The sequence below is a fragment of the Protopterus annectens genome, chromosome 7.part0 (genome assembly GCF_019279795.1).
Source record: "Protopterus annectens isolate FY-2018-M chromosome 7.part0, PAN1.0, whole genome shotgun sequence".
Lineage (NCBI taxonomy): Eukaryota > Metazoa > Chordata > Ceratodontiformes > Protopteridae > Protopterus > Protopterus annectens.
In genome coordinates this window covers 1181714335-1181736929 of record NC_056739.1, presented here as the reverse complement: position 1 = coordinate 1181736929, position 22595 = coordinate 1181714335, and the positions used below count along the sequence as shown (strand labels likewise).

The window sequence follows — 22595 nt, the reverse complement described above, 5'->3', positions numbered from 1 at the left end:
AATGCCTTCTTAGGCTGATACCGATTAGGCTGTTTGAGAACAGAATTTGTGGCACAGATTATGTCAAAACAGAATGCTTTGCTATCTGATTGACAAGTTTGTTACTGGTACAGGTGGGCAGGTGCATAGCAGTCTGTAGTATGTCACTTCAGCAGCACTATCCATGAGATGATGCATTACTGTCTGCTCCATAGTACTTGCCAGCAGATGGGCACATCGTAGTCATATCAGCAGTGTTCCAGTTGTTGGGGGCAGCATCTCCTTCCATTGAGCAGTTATATCTATTTCATGTAGTTACCCATAGCTTGAGATTTAGCACTCCCAAGTACGTGTTTATAATTGGCTGTGTAGTACCTTTCATGGAGTATAGTTATTCTTAATCTGGGAGGTGGGCTACAGTGTCCTCTATATTTTTTGCAAGCACTCCACTCACTGGGTTAGGTTGTCCTTAGTGACTGCTGCAGTACTACGTCATTGGAAGTTAGGCAGTTTATAGTATTGCTGTAGCATAATGGGGAGCTGTCTGACTCAGATGGGTTAGGAATAACACCTTTATATGCAGATGTTCCAGTTCTAGTGTACACAAGAGGCTTGGTGGAAGTTAAGTGCTGCTCTTTAGTTGGCAGTAGAAAGCTCCTGGCATGGTTATGTCATCATAATTTTTTGTTTCTCCAAAAGTAAGTAAGTGTGATCTTGCCATCTTCCTGATGGTTGCTTTTCTCAAATCAAGACGTTAGCATGTGTGTGTATGTATGTATGTATCTACTTTGATCCATCGAATTTACGTTTCAACAAAATGTAAATTCATGAATGCACTTCCATGAAAGTGCATTTTGTCGAAAATGCACTTTCGTGGTAAAAAAAAAAACAAATTAAAGTAAAAAAATAAATAAATAAATAGGTAGTACTTGAAAACATGCAGTTTGCATGTAACCTTAGTTGTACATCGTTTACTGTTGATGTACAACTAAGGAAGCTATTGTTGACATTGTGGTACAGTGGGGATAAGGGAATATTTCCTTTTCCCCAATATAGTGTGATCTTGGAGTGAGAATATTAAAGTAGGGGGGTTGTGGGGGGTGCAGGGGGAGGCTTGCCCCCCTGCAAAATACTGTTTAGTGTGTTTTTTTTTTTTAAAGGTCTTGTTGTTTTTTTTTTTTTACGAAAGTGCATTTTCGAACAAATGTACTTTTGTGAAATTGCAGTAGCAAATTAAAGTTTCGATGAAACGTATATTCGATGGATCAATAGGGATCCATGTGTATATGCAGGTGTGTATAAAAAAGTTATTCCTGACTTTTTTATTGCCCTTTATCTAGGAACCATCTGCCAAGATTGGCCAGAACTGCACTATCGGTCCTAATGTTACAATTGGCCCGGAAGTTGTGATAGAGGATGGAGTTCGGATAAAGCGCTGTACCATACTGAAGGGCTCCCGTATCCACTCACACAGCTGGCTGGAATCCTGTATCATTGGCTGGAGTTCTGCTGTTGGACAGTGGGTAAGTGAACTGATGCATATAATTGGACAGCAAGACAGCATGTGGTCTCTTCTCTAACAAAATAAAAAGTTGTGGCTTTGAATATTTTGCTTTGCTATTCTTTTACAGTGACAGGATTTGGTATGTTGATTTGCAAGATAATACACAAAGCAATATCCACCCAGTTAGTGGCACTCTTACTAGATTTCCAAGTGATTCTGATAGATCCCCTCTTCACTTGATTTGTGTAAGTTTATGTATAGGTTTATTCCTTTATCATGTAGGAGAACTGATCGGGGACCGCTTCAGCTATGCTGAAGGCCATACAGAGAAGTAACAGCAGAGGAGTTTGCTTATTTATTTTATTATTTTGCATGATCACTACAAGAAGCCATATATATACAGTTAGGCAGAACAGAGTTATTATAAACAAGCAGATTGACATTAGTAGGATAATACTGTCATACTAGTTTAACAGAACTTAAGTCCAGCAAAATGATGAAAGACTGAGCAGGAGAAAAAATAGTGATGGAAAGTGTCTAAAGAAGTTACAGTGTGTATTTCTTTTATGTGAAGTTTAAGGTTAGTTGAAAGCTGTTGGATATTTGTGGTCTTTTTCTTGTGCTTTACTGTAAGGCAGTCACTATTTTTTAATTTCTCCAAGTCTTTTGGGTTTCTAAGACCATGACTTAGGAATGGACCCCATTCCCAAGTCAAAGTATGATTAAAGTTCATGAAATTAGTATTGTTTCAATCTTTGATACTAGCTAGAAGTGCTCTTTACAGCACCCACAATGTGCCCAGTAATGATTGCTGCAATTCATACGGTGTTTACATGTATTGGTAACATATCTAAGTATAATTGTAAATTCTTTTTTAGAAGACCCCGTTGCTCCTACTACTACTGGAACTGTCCTGGGTGTCTTTCTTCCACATTGCCTTGTTTTGACCTGCAAATCCTTGCATTTTATGGCTTTTTGTCTCTCTGTATGTAAGACACTGTAGTCACTGGGTGTAGCAATTTCAATGATCAATGCTATTCTTGTATTCTTTTCATAGACTACTATATCCGGTTTTCTAGCATCTATTTTTTGAACTGTTGGTAATGGATGATCCCATATGATATAAACTTCATAATTTTCTATAATGCTTTGTGTCTCATGTTTCCAGTGTTTTTCAGCTACTTCAATATATTGGGGATTTTTGCACAATCCCCAGTACAACAGTCTTGCCACATTATTATACATTTCACTATATAGTCCTTCTGCCATTACTATTACAACCAGCAGCAACATGTGCATCTGTTTCCATTTCTGTTTTACAAAGCCTACATCTGTCTCTTTCTTCCACATGTTCAATGGACTTTGTAAACCAATGTGTATGTAGTCCACTGTCTTGGGCCGCCAATATTAACCTTTCATCCTTTGGTTTAACTTCACCTCTCCTTAACCATTCCTGTGTTCAGTCCTGATCAACATGAGGTTATTACAAGAGTTTTCTGCACTTGCAACTGTATTTATGCATTTTCCATATTTATGCCTTCTCATCTGATCCTTCACCCTTATATTCTTTTTTTTTGACACATTAATTTGCTGCCTGATTTTTATCTACTTCTGGTTTGATTTCCATTCCCACTTGACTTCTGCAAAGCTAAGCAGGGAAGTCATCTTAGATTTATTCTCATCATGTTTTAAATCTTTCACTACATTTGGGTCTTGAGGTCAGCAAATGTGTATGCAGTCCTACAATTGTAGATCTATACATGTATTTCAAGGAGGCCCATACCTCCTTCAGAATTTAGAATATATAATCTTGTTATACACTGATTTTTATAAATCATTTGAAAAGCATGAAGCATCCTTCTTGTTTTCCTGTCCAACCAATCAAACACCTTTTGGAGCCAGTCAGTCGCTCCTAAACTGTAAGATGTTATGTGATCCTATCTCGCCTACATTCAATACTGATGGGGCTCGGAGCCGATCCCTCGGCTCCGACTCGGCATGCTATGCTATAGAGCGAGGCCTCTTATTGGCCGAGCTATTTCTTATCCCAGGATGCACCACCACTAATCCCCCAGATCTCGTTTGCCGCTTACAAGCTAAGACGTGGTCTCAACTTGGCTGGGCTAAGTACTACTTTATTTAGGCTTTTCCTGTCAGGAATTTGCTTGTTTTGAACCCAAAAGCTGTTTTAACAGCTATTGTTGTGATACGAGTGTGTATTAGATATATTTGTTGAGGATTTTGTGTTTTTCGTTAAGGGAAGGTTTCCCGTTTTAGTTAGAGGGGCCTTCCCCTTTTGCTATTTGCTATTCTAGCGTTTTATTTGTGGGTCAAGTACCCGTTTAAGTTAGAGGGTCTTGACCCTCCCTTTCTGTGTTTTTGTCCAACTGTATTGTTGTAATTTAAAAAAAAAAAACTTTATATTTTTTTTCTTGAACTACCTTACGCACTTTACCAGATTTCAGAGGGATCTGATTAAAGAACTTTCCGATACCCTCTTGGGTAACCTGTCTGAGGAGCTGGCCCAGACGGTTGGCTCTCAGCTGGCTACACTGTCGTCCATTTCAAACTCGTCCATGAGGCTCATTTCTTATGCGGCCGAAGGCGGTAGAGCAGCGGTACAGGCATTGCTCTCGGAGACAAGCCTGGCTCCGCCTGTGTCATTCGCGGAGGGCTTTAAGTCTTCCTTTGCCGACGCCTTTGATGGGTCCTCCTGTTTGGACCCAAGGTAAAGGACACACTGACCCGCTGCAGCAGGAGGGTAAGACTTTGACTGCCGTAGGGCACGATTTTCCACTCCCTTTTGGCCTTATCCCAAGGCTAAAAGAGGAGGGAAAATGTGGTTCCGTAGATCTCAGAAGCCTTACCCCTCTCAGCAGGATGATCCCCCTTCCAGAGGCAGGGGAGGGGGAAATTCTTCCGGAAGACGCCATCCCAGAGGCGGCAGAGGCCCTCGCAACACTGGAGACCGCGAGTCCTTTCGTGGCTCTTCAGCCTTTCACAGTCCCTGAGGGATTGCCTGACTGTGCAGCTCCGGAGCCAGTCGGGGGTCGTTTTTCGAGGCACCTAAAAGCCTGGGAAGGTATCACTCAGGACTGATGGGTGCTTCGAATTATCGCCGGAGGTTACACCATCCCTTTCTCTCACTCTCCACCTCAGTCCAAAAAAATCCCGGACCCGCCACCCAGTCAACGGGAAACTGCAGCCTCGGAAGTTTCAAAGCTGCTGCAAAAAGGAGTCATCCAACCGGTCCCCGCAGACCAGATTGGATTAGGGACTTACTCAAGATTCTTTTTGGTGCCAAAAAAGACCGGGGACTTGAGACCCATTTTGGATCTCAGCATTCTAAACCGTTCAGTCAAAAAGTCCAAGTTCCGAATGGTCATCCTACAAACCATTCTCCCATTGCTGGAGAAAGGTGTTTGGATGTGCTCCATAAATCTCAAGGACGCTTATTACCATATCATGGTACATCAAGCGTCCAGGAGACATCTGCGCTTCAGCATAGGAGGCAGTCATTTTCAATTCCGCGCGCTGCCCTTTGGTCTCACCACAGCCCCCAGGGTGTTCACCAAATGTTTGGCGGTCGTGACTGCTCACCTGAGAAGTCTAGGATTCCAGGTGTTTCCGTATCTAGACGACTGGCTCCTAACTGCCACCTCCAAGCATCTACTATTGCGGAGCCTACAAGCCACTATATCACTGGGCAATTCCCTTGGAATCACCTTCAATTGGCCAAAGTCTGTGTTGCTGCCATCTCAACGCATAAGATTCATAGCGGTAGAGATAGACTCAAACCGAATGCGGGTCTATCTACCTACAGACAGAATACAAACCATACAGGCTCAAGTTCGAGCCTTGCTTCCCAGATCCAAAGCCCCAGCCAGAATGGTCCTGCAGCTATTGGGATCCATGTCCGCCACGGTTCTTCTAGTCCCCCTGGCAAGGTTGCACATGAGAATTCTCCAGTGGCTTCTTTCAGCTCAGTGGTCCTTTCAGGAACTCCCTCTCAGTCACCTCATATGGATCACGGAAACCTGCAAACGGGACCTTCGCTGGTGGCTAGTGTCCTCCAATTTGGATCAGGGACGACCCTTTGTTCCACCTCCTCCTGCGGCCACTTTGACCACGGACGGCTCCCAGATGGGGTGGGGGCATTCCTGGGCAGGTCAGTCCAAAGCAAATGGCACCCAGAAGAGACCCTACTTCATATCAACATCCTAGAAATGAGGGCGGTGCTTCTGTCCCTTCAAGCCCTTCAGGATTACCTCCCTCAGGGCGTAATTGCCGTTCACTCAGACAACATGTCAGTTGTCTGGTACCTGAACAAACAGGGAGGGACCAGATCCTATCCTCTTTGCAGAGAGGCCATGAGAGTCTGGGAATGGGCAGTGTCGACCAAACGCTTTCTAGTGGCTACTCATATCCCGGGCAAGTCCAATGTGATAGCCGACAGACTGAGCAGAACCATCCTCTCTCCTCACGAATGGTCTCTGAACATGACAGTTGCAAATCAGATTTTCAGCAAATGGGGAGTTCCGTGTTGCGACCTCTTCGCGACTCCACTGAATGCGAAGTGCAAAAAATTCTTCTCCCTAACCCCGGCTCCGGGGAAGAGCCCCATGGACGCACTAGCCCGTCCTTGGCCCACAGGTTTGCTTTATGCCTTCCCCCCAGTTCCTCTCCTTCCCAGGGTGATCCAAAAGGCATCTCTCTTGGGGAGCAAAATGATCTTAGTTGCTCCTTACTGGCCTCGTCAAGTATGGTTCCCCTATCTTCGGAAATATGCTCTGGAAGGTCCATGGTTCCTGGATCAGATCCCAGACCTTTTGGTTCATCAGTCGGGACTATTCCACCAGTCCCTACACACCTTAAAATTGACGGCTTGGCTCCTCCTCTTCCGACTATAGTCAGGAGTCATACCTTGGATCCAGAAGTTGTACACATTTTATCTTCGGCCCACAAGTCTGCTACAAAGAAATTGTATTCTAGCAAATGGAAAAGATTTGCTATTTGGGCTCAACTCCGGGGTCTGGATCCCATCACTATTCCTGTATCAGAAGTACTGAAATTTCTAACTTCTCTTTTCAATCAAGGCTCTTCAGTCTCTACCATCAAGGTTCAATTGGCAGCTATTTCCAATTTTCACGAATCTATAAACCCACCCTTAATAAGCAACAGATTGTGTAAGACCTTCTTGAAAGGTGCTGCGCTTTTAAGACCTCCGATTTCTCATCCTGCTCCTCCATGGGATCTCAATGTGGTGTTACGCGCCTTAACTTCCTCCCCCTTCGAACCGGCAGCGACTTGTGATTTAAAATTTCTATCGTGGAAAACTGCCTTTCTGGTGGCGATTACTTCTGCCAGAAGGGTTTCAGAGCTTCAAGCTTTGTCTATAAAACCTCCGTACTTGGTTTTTCACAAAGACAGAGTATCTCTCAGGCCAAATCCATCCTTTGTCCCTAAAGTTTGTTCCAGTTTCTGCCTACAACAGTCATTAGAACTTCCAGTCTTCTTTCCAAAGTATTCTAACAAAGCGGAATTTATATTCCACACATTAGATGTCCACAGGCAGTTGCGTTTTTATTTAGATAGGACCAAACAAACAAGGAAAACAGATCAGTTGTTTGTATCCTTTGCGGACAATAAATTGGGCAAAGCCGTCACAAAGGTCACTATTGCCAAATGGATCAGGGACTGTATTACTCAAGCTTATTCTTATTCTAATAAAGAGCTTACCACCTCTGTCAAAGCTCATTCTACAAGGGCTATGGCTACTTCGATAGCATTTCATTCTAAGCTTGCCATTAGTGACATTTGTGCTGCGGCTACATGGTCTTCCCGCACACTTTCATTTCCCACTACAAATTGGATGTGGCATCTAGAGGACGAGCTTCATTTGGTTCCACAGTGCTCAGGAGTGTTTTCCAATGAGCCACCCAGGATTTAGGTGCTAGGGACGCTGTCCCATCAGTATTGAATGTAGGCGAGATAGGATCACATAACATCTTTTAGTTATGTACTTACCATAACTTTAGATGTTTGGGATCCATCTCGCTTCATTCAATAACCCACCCTCCTTCCCCCTTCCTTGGAGATCAGAGGATATCAGAAGGTCCGAATCCTGTTGTTTCATCTTGAAACATCTAACAATGTTATATAAACAAGTTGTGCATGTGAGCATGAATGCAGACAAACAAGATCTGGGGGATTAGTGGTGGTGCATCCTGGGATAAGAAATAGCTCAGCCAATAAGAGGCCTCGCTCTATAGCATAGCGTGCCGAGTCAGAGCCGAGGGATCGGCTCCGAGCCCCATCAGTATTGAATGTAGGCGAGATGGATCCCAAACATCTAAAGTTATGGTAAGTACATAACTAAAAGTTAGGACAGAAAGAGCAAATTTGTGTATAGCGTGGCCTTTGTTCCTAGATGTCAGTGCTGTTTTCAGTCTTCTAAAATATCCCTTACTAAGTTTTATTCACATTTGTTCATGTTGTATTGTCGATCCTTCATCAGTTCCCAAATATTTATACGCTCCCTCTTACTCAAGTTCTTTTATATCACATTTTTGCCGCAAACTGATGTTTTCTTTGTGCTGCAGCTTTCCTGCTTTAAAGGTTGCTTTTGCACAATTATCAAGACCAAATTACATCCTTATATCATCTGAAAAAGTTTTGACCACTTGCATTCCTGCTTTAAAGGTTGCTTTTGCACAATTATCAAGACCAAATTACATCCTTATATCATCTGAAAAAGTTTTGACCACTTGCAATTGTGCTTTTGGTTCTTATCTGCTGAACTGTACAGATGTTCTTCATCTCACATTGCTGCAGTCCTTACATATGGGTAGTCCGCTGTCCTCGGTCGGCCCGAATATCAAAGTATTAGGCTGACGTCGGTCAAGGCGCTTAAGACTGACATCAGGACGTCAGGGTACAAATGCGCATGACCGACGTCATATCCTCAGTCTTTTTTGCCGCATGGTCCGATGCAGAAGCAGCGTTGCAAGTGCCATTCGGCGTTCTGAAATTTTTCGAGTTCGGAGTTTCAGACCGAATCAAAGTTGGCTAAGTACCCCGTTGGGAATATTTTAGTTTTTTCTTGCCTCAGTGGTTTACCGGATGTCAGAAAAAGTGAATAACTGTATTTCTTGTGGGAAACAGATACCGCATAGGGATTATCATTCTTTGTGTATTCCTTGTTTGGGGCCTGAGCACGACGTTGTTGGGTGTCGCTTTTGTGCTAGGTTCAATAAGCGCACTATTAAGCGAAGGTTAGATTGTGCTAGGCTGGTCTTCGGGAAGCGGTGCAATTATAATATGCCGTCGGATTCTCCGGCGCCCGCTTCTTCGAAAAAGCGCAAAGACAAAGCAGTTAAACCCAGGCAAGATGAGTCGTCCGTTCCGGTCGCCGGTTCTTTAGAGGCGTCAGTGGAACCGGTGGTTCCGGCGGAGGCTTCTCTGGAGTCCCAGGGGGAGACTTTGATATTGCAGGATGTGGCCTCTCAGGAGGCAGGTCAGGCTGGAAGAGCTTCTCAGGTTACTGTACTCCCCTCCCTTCCTAGGGTGGTTAGGCCCTCTCCTTCTGTTTCCAAGGCTTCTCCCAGAGGCAGGCCAGGTTTAGCTTCTGTTGGTGTCACTCCTAGTTCAGCAGGGTCTGTGCCCAAGAAGCACATGCTTAAAATGGCAGAAGATTTGATTACTTTGATTAGAGGTTCTTTGCCCCCTCCTGATAAGAGGCCTAGGGTGGAGCCAGAGTTGGGGAGTTTTGAGCAGGCTTCGGATGTTTCAGAGTCTTTGGCTGAAGACTTGCAGGAGTACTCTCCTTATTCTGATTCTGATGCAGATGATTCACTCCTCCTGCTTCTCCTCCAGAGGATTTTTCTTTTTCAGAGACTCTTCATTCCATGAGGGAACATTTTAAGTGGGAAGGTCAGGACTTCTCTGATTCCAGGAAAAGGCTCAGGGAATTTTTGCTTTTACCCCAGCATAGGCCCTTGGCTATACCCCTGTTCTGGATGTTGTGGAAGATGTGTTTGCAGAGGCTTCACTTAATCCTGATTCTTTGCCTCCTGCTCCTGTTAAACCGGATAGGTATTACAGGGTGCCTGAGGCTCATAAATATCTTTATAAGAGTCCTAGGGCGGACCCAGAAACTGTTAGTCAGGGACCTAAGGGTGTCAAGGCCTCTGTTGTAAAAAATCCGGTTCCTCCAGATAAAGAGGCCAGAGCTTTGGATAGATGGGGAAAGAAAGTCTATACATCTTCTACCTTAGCTATGAGGGCTTTGAATTGCCAGTTTCACATGTTGAAATATCAAAACTATCTTCTTTCTCAATTGAAGTCTAAGGTGGATGCTCTGGCGGAAGGCATTGAGTGTAAAGAATTACAAGATTTGGTGCATGTCTCTGAACAGGTGGGTAAGCATTCTTTACAATGTGGTTTTGATGCTGTACAGGCCTCGTCTAGGGTGGCTGCCACTGGTTCAGTTCTTCGCAGGCACGCCTGGCTGAGGGATCAGAATTTATCTGACCATGTTAAGACAAGGATTTTGGATGCTCCTTTACAGTCTGATGTGTTGTTTGGTTCACCTGTGGAGTCAGTCTTGAAGAAAATGGAAGACAAGGCTAAGTCTATGCAGGCTGTTAAAGATTTTTTGCAAGTTCAGCCTCCAAAGTTTAGTAGGAATTGGCCTGCTAAGGGGTGGACGTATCCTTCTTATGATTCTCAGTCTAGGGGTAGATCTAGACGTGGTAGGGGCAGAGCTCAGAGTTCTTTCAGACCTAGAACAGGGAGTTCACCTGCACAATCTTCGGTGAGGGCAGGGGCCAGTCCTTTCGTAAACAGGCCCAATGACCTACCTTTTCAGCTGCCAGATCCTTCTTGCCTGGCAGCACCTTTGGGAGGAAGGTTGGCACTCTTCAAGGAAAATTGGAATTTGATTACCCAAGACAAATGGGTATTGGATATCATACACCAAGGTTACAAGTTTTATTTCCATACCTTGCCTCCTTTCAAAGGCATGCCGGACGTTCCTCCTCAGCAAAGACTAGAGGCTCACAAACAAATTTCTCTGCTACTTCAAATAGGGGCCATACAACCGGTCCCTCTGCCAGAAGTGGGCCTAGGATTTTATTCTCGCCTGTTCCTAGTACCAAAGAAAGGGAACACGTGGAGACCAATTTTGGATTTATCTATCCTCAACACATATCTGGACATTCCCAAGTTCAAAATGTTGACGTTACAACAGCTTTTACCTCTGCTGGGCAAAGATCACTGGATGTTGACTCTGGATCTCAAGGAGGCTTACCTTCATGTTCCTATCAGGCTCAGTTGCAGGAAGTATCTGCGTTTTCGGGCTGGGACTTCTCATTATCAGTTCTCTGCATTGCCCTTTGGCTTATCTACTGCGCCCAGAGTGTTCACGAAGGTTCTGGCTCCAGTGATAGCTTTCTTCAGGCTAAGAGGAATACAAATCTATCCTTATTTGGACGATTGCCTGATTCTGGCCCAAGGAAAGGATGAACTTCTTCATCATTTACAGTATGTGATAGCAGTGTTAAGATGCCTGGGGTATTCTGTGAACGAAATAAAGTCCAGTCTAGTACCCTCTCAGGACATGTGCTTTCTGGGTGTGAGACTGAATACAGCATCCCAGATGGCCTTTTGACCCCGGACAAACAAAAGAATCTTTCTCTTTACTTCCATCAATTGTCTCGTCAGTCCAGGCTGACTGCAAGGACAGTCCTTCAAGCCTTGGGGTTCATGGCATCTTGTATTCTGGTACTTCCCAATGCCAAACTGCATATGAGGAAGCTACAATGGTATCTCAAAAATGTATGGACACAGCACTGCCAAGATATGGACACTGTCATTCAGATAATACCTTGCATTCAAAAGGAATTTTTGTGGTGGGCTCAGGAATGTCACCTAAACAAGGGACTCTCTGTGACCCGGCCAGAGGCGAGTCAGATTCTAACGACAGATGCCTCAGACAAAGCTTGGGGAGCTCATCTGAATGGAAAATGGGTACAAGACACGTGGCCTGCCAGACTTCAACATCTACATATCAACTTGAAGGAGATGTTAGCAGTCCAGTTTGCATTAGTAGCTTTCAAGGATTTACTTCTTCCTGGGCAGGTGTTGGTTCTAACAGTCAACACAACTGTCATGTGGTACATCAACAAGCAAGGGGGAACGCATTCTTATCCTCTATGCAGACAAGCAATGATTCTGTGGGAGACTGCTCTCAGTTTACAGCTAAATCTTCAGGCAAGGTTTCTGCCAGGAGCACAGAACTCCTTAGCAGATGTGTTGAGCAGACAAATTATGGATCCCCACGAGTGGAAATTGGATCCTCATGTATTTCAGAAATTGACAGTGTTATGGGGAACTCCAGACATAGATCTGTTCGCTTCTCCACTAAATTACCAGTTGCCAAAGTTTTGCACAAAAAGGTTTCATCCCACAGCTTGGAAAGTGGATGCTCTCTCATTCAATTGGAGCAATCTTCACGTGTATGCCTTTCCACCACTGCCTCTCCTCCCAAAGGTACTCCTGAAGGTCAGACAGGACAAGCCAACCATGATTTTAATAGCTCCGGATTGGCCTCGACAGCACTGGTACCCATTACTGAGAAGTCTGGCACGGAGCCTCCATGGCCTTTGCCTTCGATTCCACACCTGCTGTCTCAGGAGAACAGTCATTTACTCAATGTCAAACTTCACTCTCTGCATCTAACAGCCTGGCATATTCTGTTTTAAACCCTGGAGGGTCTCAGCTTCCACAACAAGTTTTGAATGTTATTTTGGAGGCCAGAAGGCCTAGTACAAGGAAAGTTTACGAGATAAATGGAGGAGATTTTTAATTTGGAGTACAGCTAAGGACTTTGATGTTTCTAAACCTAATTTAAGTGTTGCTCTTCAATACCTTACTGAGTTATTGGACAAAGGTTTGTCCTTCTCCTCTATAAAGGTTCATGCTGCAGCAATTTCTGCTCACTATGACTGTGACCCACCATTATTTTCTCATCCTTTGTTTAAGCAATTCCTTAGAGGGGCAAAGAATATAAGACCCCACGTAGAGCTCCTACTCCTGCTTGGGATCTCAATTTTGTGTTGGAGAAACTCACTCTACAACCTTTTGAGCCTGCAGCTACTGCCGAGTTGAAATATTTATCATGGAAGACTGCTTTTTTGTTGGCCATTACCTCTGCGAGAAGGGTTTCTGAATTACAGGCCCTTATGGCGGTTGAGCCTTTCTTAATTTTCCACAAGGATAGGGTGTCTTTGCACTAACCCTTCCTTTATGCCTAAAGTGGTTTCTAGTGTGGCTTTAAACCAAACTATTCATTTGCCTACTTTTTATGCAAACCCCCAAAATAAAGGGGAGAAGATTTTGCACACTTTGGATATACACAGACAGTTGCGATATTATTTGAGCAGAACTAAAGGGTTCAGGCAGTCTCAGCAGTTGTTTGTTTCATTTGCTTTGGGGGCTCAGGGCAAACCTGTTTCAAAACAAACTATTTCTAAGTGGATTGGTTTTTGTATTGCTTTCTGTTATTCCCATCATGGTAAGGAGATTCCAGCTGGGATTAGGCCTCATTCCACTAGGGCTACTGCCACTTCTACAGCTTTTTAAGGGGTGGCTACTAAAGATATTTTGGAGGCAGCTACTTGGAGTTCAGTGCATACTTTCTCTAAGCATTACCACCTTCCACTTTACTCTAAATCTAGGGCTGGTTTTGCCACTGCAATTTTACAGGGCATTTTGGCAGCTCCTAATGCTTTATAATTTTGCCATCCTCCCTTACCTCTGCTTTGGGATTCTACCCATATGTAAGGACTGCAGCAATGTGAGATGAAGAACATAGTACAGTTTTGTACCTACCATAAATGTAGATGTTCGAAGATCCACATTGTTGCAGTCCAATTTACCCTCCCTCCTTCCCCTCTGTAGTTAGAGGCGGTTGTGTGGTTTGGGTTGTGAATATTGTAAATATTGTAAATATGATTAGTGCAGGGGTGGTTGGTTGTTTTTTGCTGTCTTTTGGTTTTGGCCTTATCTTTTTAGGGTCTTCTGACATCTGGGGCAAGAAAAGACTGAGGATATGACATCGGTCATGCGCATTTGTACCCTGACGTCCTGATGTCAGTTTTAAGCGCCTTGACCGACGTCAGCCTAATACTTTGATATTCGGGCCGACCGAGGACAGCGGACTACCCATATGTAAGGACTGCAGCAATGTGGATCTTCGAACATCTACATTTATGGTAGGTACAAAACTGTACTTTTTAAACCAAAACCTTGTCACACCCAGTGCAAATCTTAACATCTTTAACTCTGCCACATCCAGCTGTGACTCCTGCCTTTTTGTCAATGCCACTGTCTCCAACCCATGTAACATAGCTGGTCTCACTACCCTCTTGTAGATCTTCCCTTTCACTCTTACTGGTACTCGTCTGTCACAAATCACTCCTGACACTCTTCTCCAACCACTCCACCCTGCCTGTACTCTCTTCTTCACCTCTCTTTCACACTCACCATTACACTGAACTGTTGATCCCAAGTATTTAAACTCATTCACCTTTGCCAACTCTACTCCCTGCATCCTCACCATTCCTCTATCCTCTCTCTCATTCACACACACACATATTCTGTCTTAGTCCTGCTGACCTTCATTCCTCTCTTCACTAGAGCATGTCTTCACCTCTCCAGGGTCTCCTCAGCCTGTTCCCTACTCTCACTACATATCATATGTAGAAAACAAATTGTTACCATGACCTAATCTGTTAAGTAGACAGCTTAATGGGCTATGAGTATGAGGCCAGGATGGAGAAGACCTTATCAGCAATTTTAGCTCTAGATCTAGGATCTTCTTGCTGGAGCGATTGTCCCTATTAACTGTGTGGATCTAAGAAAAAGAAACTCTTGTGTATACTCTTATTGAAGGGATGACAGATGTCTAGAATATAGGCTTATTTGGGAAGAAGTATAAGAGAATTTCCACTCTTTCATACACGATTGCTGATGTGCAGATACTCTTACACTCAGGGAGTAAGAGCACAAATGTGGGATATCTGGCTTGGAGAGATTGAAGTTTTCTGTGGTTAAAGACTGACATTTTTGTGATGACTGGAAACCTAAATTCAAGTTAATATATATATATATATATAGGAGTCCTCCACCAATGGCTTGTGTCTTCTAGGTAAACAAATCTGGTGGTGCTAATGGCAGACTCCGTGCCAACACAGTAATCTGAATGAGCATATATCAAGATGGTTTTTAATGTAGTTGGGGCTCAAGTCGTATACTTTTCCAGGCTTCTTCTGTTCTAAGTCAGTAGTTCCATGCAGCAGAGGTGACCAGTGGCAGATCTTTGGTCTTGACAAAGCTGAGTAGTAGACATTAAGTATGGGAGCACTTATAAACCAAACTGAAATCAGTGTTTAAGTGTGGCTGTGTTATCCGGTGATAAGGGGCCACAAAGTGGACAACAAGGTCAGAGCTGCATAGAAGAGAGCTGTCAAATGATATTTCATTGTCTTCAAAGTGTTTGATTTTATGTAGTCCACTCTCTGAGTAGTTTCTTCTCCCTCTTCAGCAAAGCTTTTCCTTAGTTATTAAAGCGATATAGTCTGGATGCTGTGACTGGCTAATGATAAAACATGTGCAAGCACATTTTAGTCAGTCTACAGCCGTTTTAATAGTTATTCTGCTGTGTATCAAGATCATAATTATTCAAGTACATTTTTTTCATTTAGCTAGCTCATTCGAAGCAGAAATTGGGAGTTATGAGTAGATTTTGATTACAGTTTTTGTTTTACATTATTTGGTGTCATTTGATACTTGACTGATCTTATTTTTAGTCAAATGTTACTAGACAAGGGAAATGGCTTTGCACTTGATGGATAACATATGTTAACCAGTTTTGGTCATGTTTCTTATTTAGCATATGTTATTTATTCAGGTTTTTGAGGTTTCAGTCACTTGTTTTTTTGTGTGTTGCTATATATTTTTAATTAGTTTAACTACAAATAGAAGTGACTGATATTTGCATTGGAAACCAGTTCAGGACAATGTTTCTTGTTTGATACATATTACTTTTTCTGGGGTTTTTTCCCCAAGTTTCAGACACATTTTATAGTTCTGTTTAAGCTAAAGTAATTATTACAATTTCATCTCTATGTCTTGCAGTGGACTTAGAAGGGAGTAACTTTCATTGGCAGGCAGAGAAACTGTATATTTAGAAAGCATAGGTAGGGTGTCTAAGTCGATGTTTCTCAAATGAGGTTCAGGGTGGTTTTGGGTAAAGCCCAACCAAGTCATTGTTGTATCCAGATCAAACTTGGATTATCTGGGTTAGAGTCAGGGCTCTAACCCTCTATGCCACCGAGTTGAGCTAACTTTTGTACTTTTTACTGTCTCTCACTTACACAGATAAGTCTGTAAGCTGTAACTGCTATTTTTCTCATAGACTGCAATTGGAAAAGATTTAGATTCCAAAACATTTGTGTTATTGGTGTATGTATGTTATTATATTCTGTGTATTGTAGCCTTTCTCCCACAGTTTCAGCCTGGCCACCTTTTACAATTGGATAACTAAAAAACAAAGTAACCTGATATTTCTCATAAATATCATTGCTGTATGAATTCATAATGTGAATAAGAAGTTGCTGGAGGTAGACATCATTCCCTTGGCCTGATTGCTTTAGCAATGTCATTAGGGGTGTGTGGTTGCATTTTTTCACTGTGGTTATTAGAGAGAGAGTCTAGCTACTAAAGAGAATATACTGCATATATTTTTAAATTCTTGTCATTGATCATGTATGCTTCACTCATAGGCCTTTTTGTTAACTTCCAATGTTAAGAGCACAACAATCAAAGATAAGGTAAGGTTTGGAGGAGAAATTTGTAGCAAGTGAAGGAACAAGACATCCCAGTGAGGCAAAAAGTATAAAATACAAACGTGCAAGAATAAAAAAAAAGTTGCTACACACACTTTCAAAAGATTTAGTTTAATTGTAAAAAACAACAGTTGAGCACTTTCATTCTTAACAGAACTTCATCAGAACTGTTGACCACAAATCCTTTTGTCTATTAAATGCATTTCATCCATCAGTCACATGACTAGTATAACCAGTCACATTGTTACTGTTCTATTGAATTAATACTAATGATTAAAAAGTCAGAGTCCTTCCCTTTCTTACTAAAACCACCAGAACAGCCATAGGCAAAAGCATTCTTCCCTTCCTACTCGAGTACGACTTCTCCAGTGTAGTGTCAGCATCAAAAACAAACTCCATACACATTTAAATAATCACCAGTAAAAATTGTAGATTTATTATATATTATACACATTTAAATAATCACCAGTAAAAATTGTAGATTTATTACTCTACCCATAAAAATGAATACCTCCTTAAATGCTAGAAAAAACAAACCAGCTCCCTGTATAGCAAAGGTGTGACCTTCTCCAGGAATCCAAACAATTCAAGCTGCTAAACAACAAGACCTTCTCTTTTTTTCACTGCTAAACTAATTAGGTGACCTTCCTCTTACATCTCAGAAACCACAACCACTGTAACCCCCCAAAACTAAACTGCAGTGTATAGATCACTGATTCTCCATGCTAGGACCAGTACTCTGAGAAAGTATTCCCCCAAAAATAAAATACACCTCATCTTACCCTAAATTTAGGGCTCAACTAAAGGCTCACCTTCTCACATTGCCCAAGTGTCACTGCGTCTCATCCAGTTGTATCACTTGGCCTGTACTTCATTACTCTCACTGCCTCTTTCTTTTTACAGTTACACTCTGTCTCTCATGTGACATATTCAACTTCTCCAATCTGTCATTTTTACTCATGTGACCTTCTGTGCAACTTATCTGTCTGTCTACTCCCAAATTTATCTGACATCCGTCACTGCACTTCACTTGTCCTATCATTCCCACTGTAACACACAGCTGAATTTATCTTGTTCATACATCACTTATTAAATATGAATTGTCTTGATTTATTGTAAATAGTATATATTGCTGCTGTACTTACTGCTTACTTTCTTGTTTGCTGATAATTGCAAAATTAATAATGTTAATTTTAAATAATACTCTTGCTATGTCTCACTAAATGTAGTTCTGAGTTTCTTTGCATTAACCAAGCTGAGACTGAAATTGGTCACTTGTGATCTATGCTGTAACCCATTTAACATTTTTTTTAAATTAAACAAATATTTTCAGCCCAAATCCCAAAGCAGCCAAACCCCACCAAAACTTCTTAGTACAGTCCAGTCTGTATCCTTCTCACACTGTTTCCCAGGTAAAGTCAAAGTAGCCATTCCAGTGTAACAGCCAGTGTGCAGTACTCAAGGGAAACTCAGTTTTCAGCTTCTGAAAAGGTAAAAACTTCTCCTTCATTGAGCAACTGGGCAGTGAACTCCAACCCTTTTTCCGCCTAGTATCTCAGCTGTTGCTCAGAGGACTCATCAGAGTACCACATACAACTCTGTGATGGGATCAGTGATTCTAGGTTAACCAGTTGTACTGAAAAACTTTTAAAATAGGACCAAACTCCATGTATCACATCTTTCTTCATTAGAGAATTTTAAGTCTATTTAAGTAATTTCCTTTGAACTGATGAGGAAGGCCAATAATGTTTCACATCCTGTTGATCTTGCCTGACATCTCCAAATTTTCCAAACTATCTCTAGCTTGCTCACTTTCCCAAGAAGCATTATAATTGTGGCCATCATATACAGCCTTCTGTTGGAAAATTGCAACCGACTACCTCCACTTAGGTTGCTAGTGGTCAACATCTCCACCCTCACCCTTAAACACCCCATCACCAGCAATACATTGATATAGTCTGCCTCTATTTTGTAGCCACATGTGTGCTATGGTATGCAGTGAGGGATAACTCAGCTTTGGCAAAATAATTATTTTCACTGCTAACCATTGATCCACAGGCTGCTACTTATGCCGCCAGATCTTTATATGCTCCTCCGCTTTCTTCAGTAATTCTATCTGGATGTGGTCCCTCACTATGATTATTGAAGTTTTGTGGTACTTTTCCCAGAAACTTCAAAGCTGTGTCTGACTAGTAAATAGGGAAAATCATCATCCAACTTAAATTTAGGGAGTATCTGATGCTAGAAGTCTGAGACTTTTCAGCCTATCTTTTGAAGTTTGAATTGATATTAAATCACTCACTAATGACCCAGTTACCCAGAAACAGTCTAGAAAGGATGATCAGCACATTGTCTGCAGACAAAGCTGATTACAGGGAGAGAAAGCGAGAGAGAGAATTCAAACTAACCGAATTATCCCAGTGCAAGACTAGCTGTGTGCCCCTGCTTACCCATTGGTTTCATGACAAGTCCAATAGGAGAAGAAAGAGAGATGCATACTACATTTCAGTAGAAACCTTATTGAAGTCCTGGGTCACAGTTTGAACATAATAAAAGCACAACTGATTTACTTTCTTTAAAACTTCTCTAAATTTTATAAGAATACTAAAGACCTCCAAAACAACAAATAAGTACTGTCTTGAGATCCTATGTAGGCTTTTTAGTACAGTGCTAATTTTCTTCTTGGTTTACCTTTTCCTGTTCAGCTGTCTCATTTATATCCATGTCCCAGTGTATGCAATCATTTGGCTGCCTTTTCACAATGAAACCACCCTATTTGGGTCCCTGCAACCATAGATCTTATTTATTCTCTTACCTTTAACCATCATATAGAGCTTTTAGTCTACATTACCTTAATCTCTCCCAGCTCCAAATAATCCATTCCACCTTTTGCCCCGCCATATCACCCATCATCTCATCCTACACCCCAGCTAGAACACTCCGGAGCTCTGACCAACACCTCCTGTCCATAACCAAACCCAAGCTCAACAAAGGAAAAAAACCTATATAGTTATTACCCCGCCAAAAATAGGAATCAACTCCCACTTGACATCCGAAACACTAGATCCAAACTACTATTCAATAAGGCTGTGAAAAATCACTTTCGCAAAAATAAACTATGCCTCACTTATCAGCCCCCTGACTAACTCATCTCTCCAGACCAGCCATTCAATTCATTTTCACATACAAGTACCCAACCCAACCTCCATCCTAACTCTCTCATCCTTCTTCACTGGTAAATCTTTCCCAACTTTCTACCCCAACATTTTCCTTGTACTGGTACCAATCTCCTCAGCAGTAGAATGTCAAAAAACACTTCTACACTTTAATCTCTACTCACTGCGACTATTTAATTTCTGTATTATTTTGTTTTCTCTATACTGTACATTTTTTCCTTATTAACTACTATACAATATATGTAGTTAGCTAACATTGTATATGACCTCTAAGCAGTTTTATGTATTGTGGACTCTCTTATACGTTATGTGTCCTAGTTTTTTACTTGCATATGTTTGAACTATGGAGCTTTTCTCCCTGGGTCTCCACTGAAAAAGGGCTTCATCCCAGATGGACAACAAATGTCAAATAAAATAAATAAACATTGAAGGTGCATATGGGGTAATAATATTTTGGATTATTTTGAGCCTTACCTTTTTTCAGTTATGGAAACAAGTTCAGCTTTCTATGAGTTAGAAAGATTTTGTATTAGGGTAGCCATTGGTGTTGCACACCTCTAAAAGCAGGGTAATAATGAAGATGGTAGAAATTCATGTTCTGCGGGTAATCCATACAGTCCCACCACTTTACCTGCCTTCTGTCCATTACTGTTTCCCCTACATATGTTTCAGCTGAATGGAGCTTCCATTAAGGAAATTACTGAATCTGAAGTATAGTCAAAACTAATAAAATAAAAATAAAAAATGCCACCAAACCTGTACAGAACGGTAACACTTGACAAACTTTATTAACAGAAAAAGACTAAGCGCTTTCACCCTGTGGCTCCCAGGGCTTCATCAGAATAACTGTTAAAATTCAAATGCAAGCTAAAGTAAACTTTTTAACACAGTCACATGATCAATGCAATAGAGAAGTGAATGAATGCTTATTTAAAAAGACAGTACATCAGAATGAGCAAAGTGCTGTGTTCAATAGAAATCACCTTTAAGTATACATATAGATGTATATTAATTCACTTATAGCAAAATGTTTTAAAATGCTTGTGCTAATAAAATAAATATATTGTATAACTTAGTTAAAAATGCTGATGTAAAAAATGTAAGGTAAAAATGTTAAATATAAAATACACACTGGTTACACTACATAATACCTATCTTGTGCTTTGTATATTTATTGTATTTAGGGAACCAAGGAACCAGAATAAACAGACCTTAAATATTTTCATATCTCCAATGCCCTTAATTTTAACACTGGAGCTAATGAGATATTGAAATTTATGCCAGGATAAACAGTGGCATTAGTTCTTAGTTGCCACTCATACTCTAGTTTCTCAAGATGTAGGTTCAAGTCTCTACCCCTACCATAATCAAACACTCTGTTGATGACAAAAAAACAGACATTTTTTGAAATTATTACAGTTCTTAGAATGCATATATAATGCATTCCCATTTTTCTTTGGTAACAACCACTGAAGAGATTAAACAGTCACAACTGCCCCAAATTGTAAATTCAAAAAGCACAGACACAGAATTAGCACTTTCATTCACTTTAATACACGTGAACTTCCTCAGAAACAATGAAACCACCCCAAAGAACAATTTAAATAGTAGAAAATATATCACACTCAGTGATGTCATTCATTCAATTTGTTCTGACTGTTTTTAAATACAAAATATAAAATATAAAACACTTTTTCACAATTGTACATAAAAATATAATGTTAAAAAAATCAACTTTTATAATTGTAACTAATATAGTTACTTTTATTGTAAAAAACATTTGATATTAATATAATCGTTTAAACCTGGTGCATGATCTTCACCCAAATGTATTTTCCATAAAGACTCTTTACACTCTAACAGTGTTTTGTAATCCCCTGTATACAAATCTTGACCAACGCTATCTATGACAAAAAATGTGAACTTTTTAAAATCACCACATATGTTTGAATGTCTTACCAGGGCATTAGTCTGTTCTTTTTTCTTTATTGCCAACACGTTCGTTAATTCTCCTCTTGAGACACCTGATGGTCTTCCCAACATAATAACTGGGGCATGATTCACACTGTACAACATACACTACCATCTCACTGTTACAATTAAAATAGCCCTTTGACTAAAAGGTTTTATTCATGTGACCAAATTCAACTGAGGATGTGTTACTGATATGCTTACACTGTCTACAATTGTTGCAAGAACAACATTTCAACCTTGCATTGTGAAATGAGCTTTAGGAACATCAAGCTCGATAGGAATGCACACAATTTAAGTGAGGTAGAACACCGAGCACTCTGTACCATCAATAATAATAAAGATGTAAGAGTAATGAGAGCAGATAAAGGTGGTAAATTAGTAATCATAGATACTATAGATTACATCAGATCCATAGAAAACATGTTAAAGGATAACACCACATACAAAAAGGTTGATTTAACATACATAAAGAATTGTTATTTGAGGGTTGATATGACTCTGACATGTTTTGTCAGGGTGAAATAGATCTTCAAAGTTACACTTATTTACAAGTTGAGTTTCCAAAAATGGCAGTTATGTTTGGAATACCTAAAATTCAAAAAGACAGAGTCAACCCTCCTTTTAGACCTGTTATATCTGCAGGTAAGTCGAAGACAGAAACTCTGTCGATTTGGTTGGATCATGTCTTAAATCCTGTAATGCAGGATTCCAAGCATTATCTCCGGATTCGTGGCATTTATTAGAAATCTTGAGGGATTGCAAACCGGAGGTTGAGAACTTTGTTTTCGCATCTCTAGATGTAATTTCCCTCTACACTTGTATTGACCAAGAAGTAGGAATAGATTTCCTGAGGGAATATTTGGTGGAGAAGACTAGTTTTGAGAATTCTAAAATCAACACTATCTTTGGTGTTAGATAATAATTTCTTCAAATTTAACAACCAATTGTATAAACAGACAGCAGGGCTGGTGATGGGGGCAAGAGTTGCCCCTGCTTTTGCTAACCTAGTAATGGCAAACTGGGAAAGTAAGTACATCACGAATTACCCAGGTT

General features: G+C 41.1%; 1 protein-coding gene across 2 annotated transcripts in view; it reads left to right on the top strand.

The window, feature by feature from the left end:
- The window catches only part of GMPPB (GDP-mannose pyrophosphorylase B), an 824737-nt gene that overhangs the window by 650971 nt on the left and 151171 nt on the right, over window positions 1-22595 (top strand). For both annotated transcript variants that reach the window (XM_044077786.1, XM_044077785.1), the window contains exon 9: window positions 1320-1502. In XM_044077786.1, coding sequence (XP_043933721.1) covers window positions 1320-1502 — 183 coding nt within the window. The remainder of the gene's footprint in view (window positions 1-1319; window positions 1503-22595) is intronic.